The sequence below is a fragment of the Photinus pyralis genome, unplaced genomic scaffold (genome assembly GCF_008802855.1).
Source record: "Photinus pyralis isolate 1611_PpyrPB1 unplaced genomic scaffold, Ppyr1.3 Ppyr1.4_unclustered_Scaffold450, whole genome shotgun sequence".
In the NCBI taxonomy this organism is placed as follows: domain Eukaryota; kingdom Metazoa; phylum Arthropoda; class Insecta; order Coleoptera; family Lampyridae; genus Photinus; species Photinus pyralis.
The window spans coordinates 71,896-86,445 of NW_022171596.1; the positions used below are offsets into that span (position 1 = coordinate 71,896).

At 35.1% G+C, this 14,550-nt stretch overlaps 3 protein-coding genes and 1 non-coding gene across 5 annotated transcripts; all 4 read left to right on the forward strand.

Moving 5' to 3' along the window:
• Positions 1-914: 914 nt before the first annotated feature.
• LOC116182271 lies at positions 915-2,174 on the forward strand. The gene is made up of 2 exons (XM_031502791.1): positions 915-1,122; positions 1,182-2,174. The coding sequence occupies exons 1-2, from the start codon at positions 1,062-1,064 to the stop codon at positions 1,619-1,621; spliced, it is 501 nt and encodes a 166-aa protein (XP_031358651.1). The 5' UTR covers positions 915-1,061; the 3' UTR covers positions 1,622-2,174.
• A 639-nt stretch (positions 2,175-2,813) lies between these two features.
• LOC116182270 (coiled-coil domain-containing protein 6-like) lies at positions 2,814-11,133 on the forward strand. The gene is made up of 7 exons (XM_031502790.1): positions 2,814-2,971; positions 3,117-3,336; positions 7,250-7,543; positions 7,591-7,898; positions 7,946-8,136; positions 8,186-8,402; positions 9,503-11,133. The coding sequence occupies exons 2-6, from the start codon at positions 3,121-3,123 to the stop codon at positions 8,398-8,400; spliced, it is 1,224 nt and encodes a 407-aa protein (XP_031358650.1). The 5' UTR covers positions 2,814-2,971; positions 3,117-3,120; the 3' UTR covers positions 8,401-8,402; positions 9,503-11,133.
• A 1,273-nt stretch (positions 11,134-12,406) lies between these two features.
• Positions 12,407-14,193, forward strand: LOC116182290 (40S ribosomal protein S4). 2 transcript variants are annotated; one of them, XM_031502813.1, is made up of 5 exons: positions 12,407-12,510; positions 12,810-13,068; positions 13,117-13,214; positions 13,518-13,819; positions 14,026-14,193. In XM_031502813.1, the coding sequence occupies exons 1-5, from the start codon at positions 12,508-12,510 to the stop codon at positions 14,147-14,149; spliced, it is 786 nt and encodes a 261-aa protein (XP_031358673.1). In that variant the 5' UTR covers positions 12,407-12,507; the 3' UTR covers positions 14,150-14,193. The 2 variants fall into 2 exon arrangements, with proteins under 2 accessions (XP_031358673.1, XP_031358674.1); XM_031502814.1 differs by lacking the exon at positions 12,407-12,510 and adding an exon at positions 12,644-12,663.
• LOC116182301 lies at positions 13,843-13,981 on the forward strand. Its single transcript, XR_004147476.1, has one exon. It is a non-coding gene; the product is annotated as a small nucleolar RNA SNORA16B/SNORA16A family (small nucleolar RNA).
• Positions 14,194-14,550: the final 357 nt, after the last annotated feature.

Genomic DNA, 14,550 nt, shown 5'->3' on the forward strand with positions numbered 1-14,550 from the left:
GATGAAGCATTGTAAGTAAACCACACCTTGTAGAAAAGAAAAACAATGGAATCATGTAAATATTTTACCACAGTGATATTTGTGTATAACAATGCTTCGGAGTTCTGTGAAACAATTGATGAAACATATTTTCATTTTTATACAGTATACAAGGTTGACAAATTGACTACAATATGAATGCATAAATGTATATTACTTTTTGAAATCTATTTGTGACATTTGTATGTAAACAGAGCTGGAAAATATTTTCTGAATCAATGGTGGAATGTCAAGTGAAAATAAACAATTTTAAGTGAAAATGTAATCGGCTTCAATTTAGTGTATGATGCGATAACAACAGTCCACACTGTGTTTGTGTGCTTTGATTATCTCTTTACTTCTGCCTGAGCTTCAACAGGCCACTCTATATATTTTTTTAATAATTTTTAACAGCGCCATCTGTGTACCAGTAGTCCAAGTTATAATCTCAGGCCTGTGGTTTGCAACTTAGTTACACTTTTGTGGTAACATCATGAATGCATACCTATACAGTATCATCAGTGTGTAGAACCAATGTATGGTTTGTAACTTAAATATGCACAGCATACTTTCGTTTTTCATGTCAGGTATTGAATAATTTTGAAGTATGGTAAATCAAGCACAGCATTGATTGTATTTAACTTGTAATCCATTACAGAACTGCACTTTTTTAATAATTGAGTTGTCAACTGACACTGTTTTAAGAGATACCAAAGCATTTCTCATCAGCTTTCCATAATGCCTGTTAATTTTTTGCAAAGTGAGAGACACTGAAATTAACAGGATATTGTTTCGTATTTTTATGCTTTTGTAAGTGAAAGAAATTGTTACTGACCTATTGCAGGCACAATGTTGGCTAAAAGATCTCATTTAGATTAAAATAAAAATTGGTTATTTAAGGCATTAAGTGGAATGATAAGTTAAATTTTTTTTAGACCCCAATAAAGGACTATCATGTGCCAATTAAAGAAGTAACACATTGGTTTGATGAGTTTGTTGTAACAAAAAAAAGAGAAGACATTTCGTTATTAATAAAAGATCTTATGTTGAAATATGATAAAGATTTGGATATTCTACCAGTGATATCATTTCCAACACTTGATGGTAAATCTCTACACCCTTTGACTTTTGGATCTATTAATTGCAATTATGTTTCTGTTTAGGTAAACTTGTGCAAAGAGATGAAGAAGATGAGGAGTTCATGAATGACGAACTTGAAGAGGAATTGGAAGAGGAGGATTATTTGCCGGAAGACAGTAGCGAAGTGAGTGATTCTCATAATGACAGTACTGAAACCCACGCAGAGCAACAGATAGAAGATGAATCACCAGCAGCAGTAACGACACCAATTACCAATCCAATACGCATCAATTTAAACAATTCCAAACGTAAAGAGGAACAACAAGAGCCTGTTGCCAATAAAGGTAGAGATGGCTTCATCGAAGAAGCAATATCTGACCAATTTTTAAAGCCTGATATGAGCGAAACAGGTAGCAGTAGTAGTAGTCGAGAGACTCTGTCTTATTTAAAAGCAAAACGAATAAATAGACACAAAAGCCTTTCCACAATTGATACAAAAAGATTTAAATCGTCTGATGACTAAATAAACGTTTTCCGTTAGTTAATACGAAAATATTTATTAGTAATTTTTTTCATTTACACAAAGCTTGAGTTTCTATACTGTATAATAGCTAATTTAATCTGTACATAGCGTAGATCTAGAGAACGTGTAATGATACCGATCACTTTTGTTAGCGATACAATAATTGTGTAGTACTGAACGTTTATATTATACAGCTTCAACAAATATGATGAATAATAATAAGTAATTTAATTATTTCCCACTATTAAACCCCTAAAACAGCATATAAGCATTGTTTATTCATGCCTAAACAATGATATAAGGTATCTCATGTATTTATTTTAATTGTACTTTTAGGGTTTTTATGACAAGTTTAAATGATAACTTTTTGTATTATATATTTCATAGGCTGTATATATCTATTAGTAATTAAACGAAAACTACGTTAGCTGTATTACTTCTTTACCCGGTTAAATCACTCATTTAGTTATATTTCTGTTTAAGATTTAGTAAGTTAAGTTTAGTTATTGTTGGGAATGTATTGGTATCCCTGAAATAAAAAATGTCAAAAAAGTAAGGTTATGTTGGATTTAATCTTCATATCTTCTTGTTTGGCTCAAGCAGCTCAAATGGTGTAGTTGTTACCGTATATAGGTAATACACATATAATTGGTGTTTTTTTAAAAAGAATTTTGACTTGCATACGTTGGTTCACAACTTGTTTATGGGACATAAGTATTCTGATGTGTCACTGTTACTCAAAAAGCGCGGGAAGTTTAAATTGTTTTCCTACTAATTCTAGAACCATATTGTCATGCCAATGGGATGGAATATGAGAGTGAGTCAAGCTAAAATACGCGTTAGTGGAAGAAGGCTTTGCTTCACTACGCTCGTTTGCGGGATTCGCGTGGCGCATTTTGGTTTAATTGCGGGACATATTTATCAATTTTTAGAATGCGAGATTGTATTTGCCATTACAGGATCGTCCCGCTGAATACGGGACGGTTTACTTTACACCCCACCCCTTATTGGAAAATTGAGAAGTTCAATGTTCAATATTGATCATGTTTCAAGTTTTCCCAGAGAAAACCTGTTTTTCTCATACATGTGGTTTGGTTTGGCTCTAGTGTAATGTGTAAATCATCCTTTAACTGTACGCAACGTAAAATTGTGGTTTGTTCACCCCGTTACGTTTACGTAAACCGTAACCGTAGGGTTATTTATGTTTATTGAAAGCTGTTTACTGCAGTCGTTCGTCTTTTGCTTCATATTATGGCCGCTGCTGTCTTTTTGATATCTTCATGTTGTGTTGTACTTCTACAATTATAGTTTTCTTTTATAGTTTTATTATTTTAATCATTTAAAGCGCGGGTAAGTTTACTATTTACTAAATTTTCCAACATTTCCTTAACGTCATCTTAACAATTTTATCAGAGAATGACCCCATAAAAGAAAGGTTGCAGTGCAGTTGGAGTAATTTATTTCTGAAGAACGTTAATCTGAACTCAATTTTTAGAGAGATGGCAGATTCTGCTAGCGAGTCCGATTCAAGTAGCATCGACGGAGGCCCTATTATGATGCCTCCTAGCCCCGTTACCAGAGAACAACTGCAAAAGCGCATAGAAAGTTTGCAACAGCAGAACAGGGTGCTGAAGGTGGAATTGGAAACGTACAAGTTACGAGTTAAGACTTTGCAAGAGGAGAATCGAAACTTACGTCAGGCTTCTGTTATCATTGTAAGTTTGTGTTTTGTTTTTTTATGTTCGTGACCTTTAACTTTTGGATTTGTTTGTATAATTGGGCCTTTTGAGTGCACCGTTATCTACATATGTTGCTGATTTTAATGTCTTTCGGAACTGTGTATCCTTATTGAGTAATTGGCATTTATTAACTTGATTAATTGCGCCGATGTGTGAGCACTATTCATTTGGTTATTAGCACTCATCTTAATTTAAAAAATTATGTCTCATGCTTTTGAGATGTAATAGTTTCTAGCACCTTCTATTTTGCAAGTTGCATAAGGAAGGATGACTCAAAGAACTGATCTTTAGCTTAATGTAAGTGGTGCGCAAAGATACGTACTCTGCTTGTATGCATGTCCGGAATCTCTTCTGTCTGTCATTTTTCGACAGAGGAGTTCTTCGCATCGAAACACAAAATGGTACATGCATCTACCAAAAAGGTTCAGAATTTGCGCTGTCAGTTACTTTTGGATGGTCACTTTTTGATTAGGCTTTTCATAACAGGTGGTAACAAATAATTATCGGGAAGATTTTCTGGTTAGAAAATTTGAGTGCGAGGTTGAGTGTGTGTGTGCAATAGTTATGCCAGACGGCCTCCAAATTTCTGGGTCAAAATTTTAAGTGCCAATACCCCGAGAGCAGAGTCTCAGAGAAGGTACTCACAAAGGAAAATAGGACATATGGATGACACATAATTTCGGCGTCACTCAAGCGACCCCACGCTTTATCTGCGCCAAAGTTGTCCACATTTATTGTTGTTTGTAACTGATTGGATAGTGGCGCTGCAATATTTTACAAATTTGTAGGTTATGTGCTGATTTACCATCGAATTGCAACAGTGTATAAATTGTGCAACTAGTTGATGCACCATTAAGGAGCACAAGTCGTCACTCTGATATAATTTTCGAACGTATTTGGTGAAATGGTATATACCTGATACCTACCATGTTTGTAACTGTCTATAGCAGGGATCCTCAGCCAGTGGGTCACGACCTCGAGGAGGTCGTGAAATATAAGGGAAAAATTAAAAACTATTACTCTCGCAATTACGTATTGTTATTCTTATTTATTTAACAAAAAAACACAAAACAACTATTATAGACGTTTTTATCATGTACGTACTAGGCTACTAGCAGCCCAGGCGAACTTGGTACTGCCTTTGGGAAAAGTCGTTTTCGTGGATGGGACATACGCTCGGTTTCGGCTGCTCACCTCACAGACTCACCGAACTTCATACCGATTTATTTATATAGAAACTTCGGCGGGCCATTACCCAAAGTTTCATCGCAATAGTATAAACGGTTTAGGCAGGCATAAGAGACAAACATTCATTTTTATTTATATAGATTTAAATAAATTATAATTCATAGGGGGAAATACTCAACTCAAAAACGCATTGCTTCAACTTAGTGACGGAAAAATGGAAAATTACAAAGCAATGTCTAAACCAGAACACACCTACTGAAATTACTTTACAATTTGAAAGAAGTGAAATGCCATTCCCATTAGTTAACACTTCGAAGCGCCACACCCACCATAGGTTACCAGGAAAATTTAAAGCCAACTGAAAGCTCTGCTATAAACATTATGTTAAAAACCGCAGTACGTAAGTAGCAGTACTTCTGGTCTAGCAATTAATGAACGTTTCACTTACACTTCCACGTAAGTAAAGTAAAGCTAAGGGAAATTTGACATGACGGGTAGTTTCATTTGAACTTAAAGTAAAAGAGTCGTTAAACGGAGAGCAGTGTGGAAAAGGTTGAGAACCACTGATCTATAGTGAAGAAATTTGAAGACACTAATACAACATTTTGCGAAGTTTTATCGATTGGATTACATAAGCATTCAATAAAGTTCATTGATTCTGAATTGCAAATGATGGTTTGTTATCAAGTCGCCTTGACATTGGAGTTTGTTAACATTCTTATTTGCAATTGTTTGTTAGCTATGGTTTTGTCGTAAATTTTTTGAAACCTTGATCAAGAGTATGAATCACGGTATGAATGGTATGTATGATAGGAAATATATCTTCGAATACATCGATTTATATTGTTTTAGCAATTATATTTTCTATTTCTCAATTAATTTGAAGTCCCCATATCTTTTGTTCTTTTTGACCTTCCCATATGAAAAACAAGAGTGTCCTGTCCTAATATTTAACATGGCTATTTGTATTTCGGAAGAAAGTACGTGATCTTACTTTTGGATTGCCTTTATATATTTTTTGTCCTTACTTTTCATGTGCATATAATTAAAAAAAATGTGTCAAATTCTTGACAGAACAGTTTTCTAACTCATACCGCGCCTTTGGCAGAGTTTTTTAAAAAATAAACATCGGGAAAAAACGTTTCCCACAAAAGTTTATTATTTTCCGATGTAGAGTAAGAATATTTAATAAATGGTATAGTTTTCCATTTGAAAAAATTAAGTTGCCCTTATGGGGCAGTTATGTGAACGTGCGCATAGCATCATTAAATGGGCCACTTCATATGAAGAAGGTTTTATATAAATCATTTTGTGATATCCATGTTGTCTCTGCAATAATCGACTGTCTCAAGATAAATGTAACACCCTGTATATAAATTAATTTTTGTGACATTCAAATATAAGATTATGAAACTGGTAGTCGCAACCGCAACTCAGAAGAGAAATGATCGCTACATCAGTTAAACCTCAATAGATCATCCCTTGAAACAGATATCTTTTCTGTGCGAAAATGCTTGCTTCATACCTATCGTATATGATTCGCTATTTATTATCGTTCTGTTCCGAATTCCGAATTAATAATTCTAATTAAGTCGCGATAGTCAATCATTTTTTTATGATATGCTCTCTCTTAAATACCTCGGGCCGGGCCCCACGTTGTTTCGCACTACTTTTTTACATTTGTTTGTGTTTATTACTAATAATACATTTATTGTCAAGCAAGTTTTTAAAGCACAGATAGGTACCACCCGCACACGTGCGCGTTCTGCCGAAAAGCTTTTCAGCTCTTCCTTTTATGTCTAAGGATATGTGTACCAAATTTGTTTTCAGCTGTTTAGCCCAAACTAAGGGTACAGACGGACTAACAGACAGACTGGTATAATCGAGATTTTGTTTGATTCAGAGATCTGTGGTGTTTAAAGACGTGTATTTCCGTAAAAAAAGTGAAAAAGTGGGGGGGGGGCATTTTTTATCTCAATGCATTAGTTCCCTTGCTAATGCGCGGGTGATCGTGTCCTGAGATAATTTAAAACAAGTACATGAAAGTCCTGTCCTTAGTTTTCTATTTGAGGGACTAAAAGAAAATGAGGGTTTAAAAGTGGAAGTAATCAATGAAACGTGCACCACGATTTACTGTCATCCCTTTTTTTTGGCGCATATCAACGGCTTTTTGAATAGTCATTTTACATAACCATTTTTAGCGCATTTTGTCTGTCTGTCTAGAGTTTTCATTGTGTATATTTAATTCGTTCTTTTGGAATTCGGTAGCTTATACCTCTGGCATGTGAGCCCAGACACATCTTGACGGTTAATGTGTGCATGCGCAAACTGCACAATGCTAATTTTCTTATTTTATTTTTCTTAAATTTTAACCACAGATGCTTCAAGTAAATGCAAACACATCTCATATAGTAAAAAATCAGATGCGCGCATGCGTACTGCAAAATTCCAACTTTTTTTATGTATACTATAGTAAATTTTTTTTGAAATTGTAACTACAGATGCTTCTGGTAAAGGTAAACCTATCGCATGTATTAAAAATCAAATATGCGCGTGCGCAGACTGCTATAGAGATATTTTATGAATTTTTTAATTCGGTGAAGTTTTGCTAATCTAGCAAAATATCATTTTTGAAATGTGTAATCATAATACTTAAAAGCAGTATTTCCTCACAAATTTTATGTTCAGTGTTTAATTTTAGCAAGCCAAAGCCGAGCAAGAGGAAGAATTTATATCTAACACTCTCCTGAAAAAAATTCAAGCTTTGAAGAAAGAGAAGGAGTCCTTGGCTCATCATTACGAACGCGAAGAGGAGTGCCTGACGAACGATCTTTCGCGAAAACTTACTCAATTGCGTCAGGAGAAATGTCGTTTGGAACAGACGCTCGAACAGGAGCAGGAGTGTCTCGTAAATCGGCTTATGCGAAAAATCGAAAAACTCGAAGCGGAAACTTTGGCGAAACAAAGTAACCTGGAGCAGCTTCGGCGTGAGAAAGTAAGTGGTGATCTAGTTGCGTTTGGACTGGAATTTCGTTTTTTTAGGTCGAGCTGGAGAATACTTTAGAACAAGAACAAGAGGCTTTAGTTAACAAGTTATGGAAGCGTATGGATAAATTAGAAGCCGAGAAGAGGATGTTACAAATTAAGTTGGATCAGCCTGTGTCAGATCCTGCCAGTCCGCGTGATATTAGTAATGGAGACAAGGCAAGTAATCTTAGTGCTCATATTCAAACTTTGCGAAATGAAGTGAATAGACTTAGACAAACGTTAGCAATTAGTCAACAAGAACATGCTGAAAAAATGCAACGCTACGCTCAAGAGGAACGTTGTATTCGTGAAGAGAACCTTAGGTCAGCCTATACTGCTGAAATACTATTTTACTTAACTATGTTGTTAGGTTACAAAGAAAATTACAGCTCGAAGTGGAAAGACGAGAGGCTTTATGTAGGCATCTGTCTGAAAGTGAAAGTTCTCTCGAAATGGAAGAGGAACGACATTATAATGAACAAGTTTTAGGTACTCGCCAACATACCGTGTCTCCTGTTCCGTATAATCCATCTCCGAGTCAAAGTCGTCCTTTGAGTCCAGGTAATTTTTATTTAACCTAAATTTTCTTGTACATTTCATCGCTTTTCAGGATTAACATTGCAAGCTCCTTCGCCCCGCGACTCTTTGATAGCTGTCCAACCTCGCTGTCATTCATGCGGTCAGTCTGTAAGTTCGTTACATCAAGTTGGATCTAGTAGTCCTCCCGCTCCCGCGCATCGCCGTACCAGTGAACGATTTATTAAACCCGCCATACCTGCTCCGCAGCCTGCTAGTCCCATGGATACCTCGATCAATAAGGATTAAAGGTAGTTAACGATTAGACTGTATGAACGGTATCATCACTAAACAGAAAATAATATATGAACAATACCATTGTGCAACATGTTCTTCTATTTATATTAATCGTGGGATTTACTTTGGAGTGGAAAAAACGTCCATTAAGCGGGGTTTGCTTAGGATGAGCCTTGCACTTTTGACGAGCTTAATCTGTTCCACGTTCGTGAATAAAGATCGGGGAAATCAAAAGATTATCAGTGATACGTCTGTAAGTTTTAGGGCGGCCGTACACTAGTCGCATTTTGCAGTTAAGGTAACCACAGAATTGTGGTCACGTCGACTGCACTGCGCGGTTGACCCAACAACATTTTTGTGGTTGAGTTGCGGTCATATATGAACCGCACTTCAATTAAGGCACGCTTTTTCGGAATGTTTTTTATATCATTGGAATGTTTTTTCCATTCCGGAATTTTATCGGAATGCTACCTTTTTTTTTAAATGGGATTAATTCGGATGGGTGGGATCATTTTGTTGATGATGCACTTCCACTAAATTAAGCAAAATTTTTCTTTTACTTTTATTGTCTCGGTTGCTAATAACAAGTTATTTGAGTACATCCCACTTTTGATGTAAAAGTTAGAGGAGAGAAGGATAGGGGGTAGTGTACACCCCTTAATTAAACACTATACAATTTAAAATGGGCCTTTATTGCACAGTAACTTGATAGACTGCTCTAATTCTTGATCATGTGTGGGTTGCGTGCCTTCATGCCCTGGTAATTTCACGTAGAAATGTGTGGGTGTGCAATGATTCCAAAAAATGGGGCAGAAAGGAAATAAAAAAATGTTCAAGAGATACACCTTCATCTGAACTCTCTATAAGAGAGATCAGTTTTAATTATGAAGCAATACCTCGTACTGCCATGGGACCCCTAGTTGAAAACGTCCCTCTCTGATTTGCCTTCTTAGTCGATCTACATTTCGGCGCGCAGGTTGTAATGTATCTACCTAAGTGATTCATGGAGTGCAGTTTCTTTCGCTGTCACTACATGCCATAGTATAAAACTATATGTACACATTACACAAAGAATTAATCACGCCCCTATTTGATGCAATTGTTTATATTTCAGACTAGAACAAGTACACATCATTAACTTGAACAACATGAAATTAATAAATGGCTCTTGAATGGATAGCGTTAGTTAAATAAGTTTTATAGAGTATTAATCATTTTGCTACATATAAACTTGTGTTTACACTGGCTTTAATTTAAATTTTTGTTACTTTCACATATTCTTACTAAAAATGCACTTGAATTGTAATAATACAATTCGGAAAGTATCTATACAAAATCAAAAGGAAATAGTTGTGCACATTATGCTTTAGCTGGTATTACAGTACTTAAACATTGCAATAACATTGTAGCTGTGCATGATTTTTATTAAGTCTTATGTAATATTGTAACAGTGTTCCATACATGAAGTTTCTTGTAACAGTAAGAATTTGTATATGTATCAGATATTGCCAATAACATTTACTGCCACATAGCGGAAAACAATTTTTCTTCATTGCCGTCTCGACTATGAAACCCCCAGTATTACGCATGCACACTAAGAAATAACGAAACTAATGAAAGGCATGCAGGATGTTCTTTAAATGCAGCTTGCAGTATTTTGATTCACCGAATTTTCATGTCTGCTGTAATTATGTAACATCCTGGAACTGCTCAAAGGCCTGATTGTTAAATACTTGTTTGTTGGCAAGAATTGTTTTTCTTCGTTATAAGGCGCTTACGTTTACATAAGGTTCTCATTTTAGGAAATGTAAGGATCGGTCTGGTAGTTTTAACATAAAAAATTCTATCACTATTTTCCAACGCAGTTAAAAATGTATAATCAATAATCTAAAGTAGGTTTATAACGACAATGTAATTGTCAGATTTGCCAAATAAATAGTGTTTTATTAATAAACCACAGGACTTATTGTAAGTCTGCTTTCCTATGTATGAGAATTTTTTTGTTAAATTTGCTTAGGTCAATATGTATGTAAAAGATGCTCAGCTTTTCCTTTCATTAGAAAATCAAGTGTTAAATGCATTCTCTCGTTGTTTAACTCTCTCGGTAGAGTAAAATCTCAGTAATCCAACTTTGTGTAATTGCATGTGAAGGAGCTATTAGTGAGGTTTTACTGTACCTACGAAGAAACCAAAACCATTTGTAGCAATATATTTTGGGTTGAAATGTATTTTTGGCCGACATTGTTATTCTCCAAAAAACTGTCGTGAATTAGGACAGCAAAAAAAGTGATATTAGGTGTAAATTTTGCATTCTTGTTGGATCTTTGGCTGTGTTCTGTATGATTGTAGTTTCTTATTAATTATACAGTACATCGGATTTGCGCATTGCTATAATATGACTTGAAAATACAACAAGATTTAAATGTTCTGTATGTCTAATTTCAGTTGTCATATTGTATTGATGTAGTTACAGAATTGTTCTTTTGTTGTCTCCATGTTGTTACGTAGGGGTTATTTTTCTGTAGTTTAACTTAGAATTACAGTTTTATTTAATAATTATTAAAAGTACTGTCGCATATTGGTTTTCTTTCTATTTATGTAATTTTGAGTGATATTGCGATGCTGTATTGGTAGAAATAAAAGGTTTCAGCTATTTGTACAATTTAAGGTTGTGCCCTTATTTTTTTTTACTTGCTACAAGATGTACAAGATCTTCCAATAAATTTATTCCACAAATAAAATACATTTGGATCAATTTGTTTGTAGGACCTCAGAAACGAGAAGATGAGAGCCTAGTTTCCAGTCGGGGAAATTTAAGTACAATAAATCAAAATACATGTTAAGTAGGTTTTATTGTATTTAATAGCTCAGACTTATCGCCATTTTATATGGAAAAGAAAAAATTGTACTCGCTGTAAATTGAATTAAAAATGTGTGAAAGTAGATTTGCACTTCATAGCAGGAGCATGGTTCGAGTAATGGTGCTTCATATGGTATGGTGCTTTGTTAATCACGCTTAATAAAAGTTTGAAGTTAATTCTTTTTTTATATATACCCCTCCATTTTTATTAGCTTTTATATCATAAATGTATGTATGGTTCTTAAAAATAGAGGTACTACTATTATTATGCTTAGACAATTATTTACATCATAATGGTAAATATGGTACCGCTTTTTAAATGATGTGATTTTTATGACAAATGCGTCGGATAATTTGAATCCTGTGTGCCCATCTGAGGACCCAGCACGGGGGCAACTTCACTCGGACGAGTGTATTGTTTTTTGTTATTACGATCAAAATGCATCATTCGACATGGGTGTGCAAAACTTGCACCAATGGATACTGGTGTATCCATGCATTTGGACCACCCTGTACACAGATAGAAAAAAATAAAAAAACTCTCATTGCCACTATTTGAGCTATACAAGATAGATTTTCAATGCAACGTTTTGTTTTGGAGAAGTCATTCTCAAGCTTCGCGATGGATGTATTGTTATCCTTAGAGAAGATATGCCTAGCAGTCTCCCTCAGTTTAACAAATGAAAGACGCAAATTTAGTTTCACATCCAATTGAGAAGTGCCAGTTGCACTTTACTCGAGGAAAGTGTTCCTTATATGCATTGAGAGGCAGTATAGGACATCTTGTGTACCTATAATAGTTAGGTGTTGTAGCTACGCAATCTGATATCTCTTTTGCTTTAATTGTATCACCGTTCCTTGAAAAGCGTAAAAAACATATGAAACGTGAATGTAATTATTACACCTGGGTCATTGTTTAAATAATATTTAAACCTTTTAAACAATGCCTGGGTCAAATTGTTTTAAAACTGGCACTTCGCGCATTCTCATTGATAGAGAGTCAAATTTAGATTTAGGTGCCGACTCGATATTTAAAATTTCTGTTGTCGCCTTTTCCGTTTTTCAAAAATTACATGTAAAGATAAAGCTACCAAGACCACATTAAATATTGTAAATGAATCATAGCAGCAACAAAAACTAAAAAATTATCCGAGGGGTTAGCTCCCGCCAAACATTTTAAAATGACCGAAGTTTCAGTATTGCCAACAGTAGCAACCTGGTAATAAAAATAAACCTTTCTTTCCTGTAGTGTATTCAAGATGGTAAGTATTCGGTGAATTTTATTTTTCTTTAATCATCCGCGATATAATAACAATAACTCATAATTGTTTATAAAAAATAAATTCTTTGCTGTATTATTAAGAGCTTAATCGACGTATTTCTTGTCAACGTTTCGGAATACTTCGTAAAAAATGGTAGGATTTCATGCTGTTAAATTAAGGGTTATGCTAATTTTGAGCTTAAAATTTATAACAATTAAATGAACAATTTACGCTCTAAGAAGTGCTTTGTTTAAATACCACAGAAAATGAGTTGTTAAAACATAACCTCTTCCTTTCAGGCTCGAGGCCCGAAGAAGCACTTGAAGCGTCTCAATGCTCCGAAAGCATGGATGTTAGATAAGTTGGGCGGTGTCTTTGCGCCAAGACCGTCGACGGGACCACATAAACTACGAGAATGTCTCCCACTCGTTATATTTCTACGGAATAGATTGAAGTACGCCTTAACTAACTGCGAGGTAACGAAGATAGTTATGCAAAGATTAATTAAAGTGGACGGGAAAGTGCGAACTGACACTAATTATCCTGCAGGATTCATGGGTAAGTTTGCAAAATGAAGTGTTTGTTAGGTGCTAACATCATTTTTAGATGTCATTACTATTGAAAAGACTGGTGAAAACTTCCGATTGATTTATGATGTCAAGGGACGATTTGCCATTCATCGCATTACGCCTGAGGAAGCTAAGGTGGGTGACAACTCAGCTGTGTACGGAATGACGATAATAATAGCGGCACCAAAGGTTGAGAATCAATGGAGTTCTCCCTGTTCGTTTGATGTTGCCAATGAAAAATTCTTACTCATCTGATCGTACAATTGCTATGGCAATTTCAAAGCTGTAACGTGTATCTTTGCGCTGTTACAGACGTTACTTGCCTACAGTAACTTCTGTTTTTGGTCATCAATTAGTGATAAATCATTAATCGATAATACCCAAACAGAATACACCAATTTTCCGATATTGAAATTATTTAACCGCATTTTATTTCAGTACAAGCTGTGCAAAGTAAAGCGTGTACAAAAAGGTCCGCGAGGAATTCCATTCATCGTGACTCATGATGGACGAACCATCCGTTACCCAGATCCAGCAATTAAAGTGCACGATACCATTCAGCTCGAAATTGCAACATGCAAAATCCTCGATAATATCAAATTTGAAACTGGAAACGTGTGCATGATTACTGGAGGTCGTAACTTGGGGCGTGTCGGTACAGTGGTTAACAGGGAACGTCATCCTGGTTCCTTTGACATTGTACACGTGAAGGACGCCAACGAACATACTTTTGCCACCAGGTGAGTGTGAGAATTATAATTTTTCCGGGCTATATCGAAGCTGTGATTTATGTTTCTATGATAAATTGTAGTCAAAAGTTAGCCCATAGCAATGTATCTGTTTTTAAGGTCACTGATGAGCCACAAATGCTTAATTCAGTATTACCCAATCAGAGAACAATATTTTTTATTATCCATGTAAGAATTCTAACTGTTATTTGTTTTAGATTGCATAACGTCTTCATCATTGGTAAAGGTACGAAACCGTACGTTTCCTTGCCTAAAGGCAAAGGAATTAAGTTGTCTATTGCTGAAGAGAGAGACAAGCGGTTAGCGGCAAAGGCACAATGATGTATTTAAATTTACATATTTTACAATAAAAACTATTAAGGATGTGTTTTTGTTTTTGTGTTGAATGCTAGGGCAAGTCAAGAAATTTTTTAAATCCATTGTTTTGTGTTTGGTACTGAAAATCAATAACACATCATTTATCTTGTCCTATGCGTTTATCATTATTTAATATTATTTTCAAAAATTTCAAATTTTATATAAATTTCTCCAGTTATGTTTAATAAACAGTTGCGCAGCGGTGAGGGGGTGGAGGGCACTTATTAGGGGTAGAAACGTCATACCTAACAATATCGAAAGGCGCTTTTGATTTCAATTTTTTGATAATTGTAAAATTCTGAGTTTATTGCTGTGCTCATTTGTAATTGTTTGTTGTGGGAAATTGGAGAAATTGAGGAAATTAT

Excerpts from the sequence above, each read along its gene's own strand:
- LOC116182270 (XM_031502790.1), top strand. The coding sequence starts at position 3,121 with ATGGCAGATTCTGCTAGCGAGTCCGATTCAAGTAGCATCGACGGAGGC. Across the intron at positions 3,337-7,249 it reads GTCAGGCTTCTGTTATCATT|CAAGCCAAAGCCGAGCAAGA; the intron begins GTAAGTTTGTGT and ends GTTTAATTTTAG. Across the intron at positions 7,899-7,945 it reads ATTCGTGAAGAGAACCTTAG|GTTACAAAGAAAATTACAGC; the intron begins GTCAGCCTATAC and ends CTATGTTGTTAG.
- LOC116182271 (XM_031502791.1), top strand. The coding sequence starts at position 1,062 with ATGTTGAAATATGATAAAGATTTGGATATTCTACCAGTGATATCATTT. Across the intron at positions 1,123-1,181 it reads ATCATTTCCAACACTTGATG|GTAAACTTGTGCAAAGAGAT; the intron begins GTAAATCTCTAC and ends GTTTCTGTTTAG.
- LOC116182290 (XM_031502813.1), top strand. Across the intron at positions 13,069-13,116 it reads TTATCCTGCAGGATTCATGG|ATGTCATTACTATTGAAAAG; the intron begins GTAAGTTTGCAA and ends CATCATTTTTAG. Across the intron at positions 13,820-14,025 it reads GAACATACTTTTGCCACCAG|ATTGCATAACGTCTTCATCA; the intron begins GTGAGTGTGAGA and ends TATTTGTTTTAG.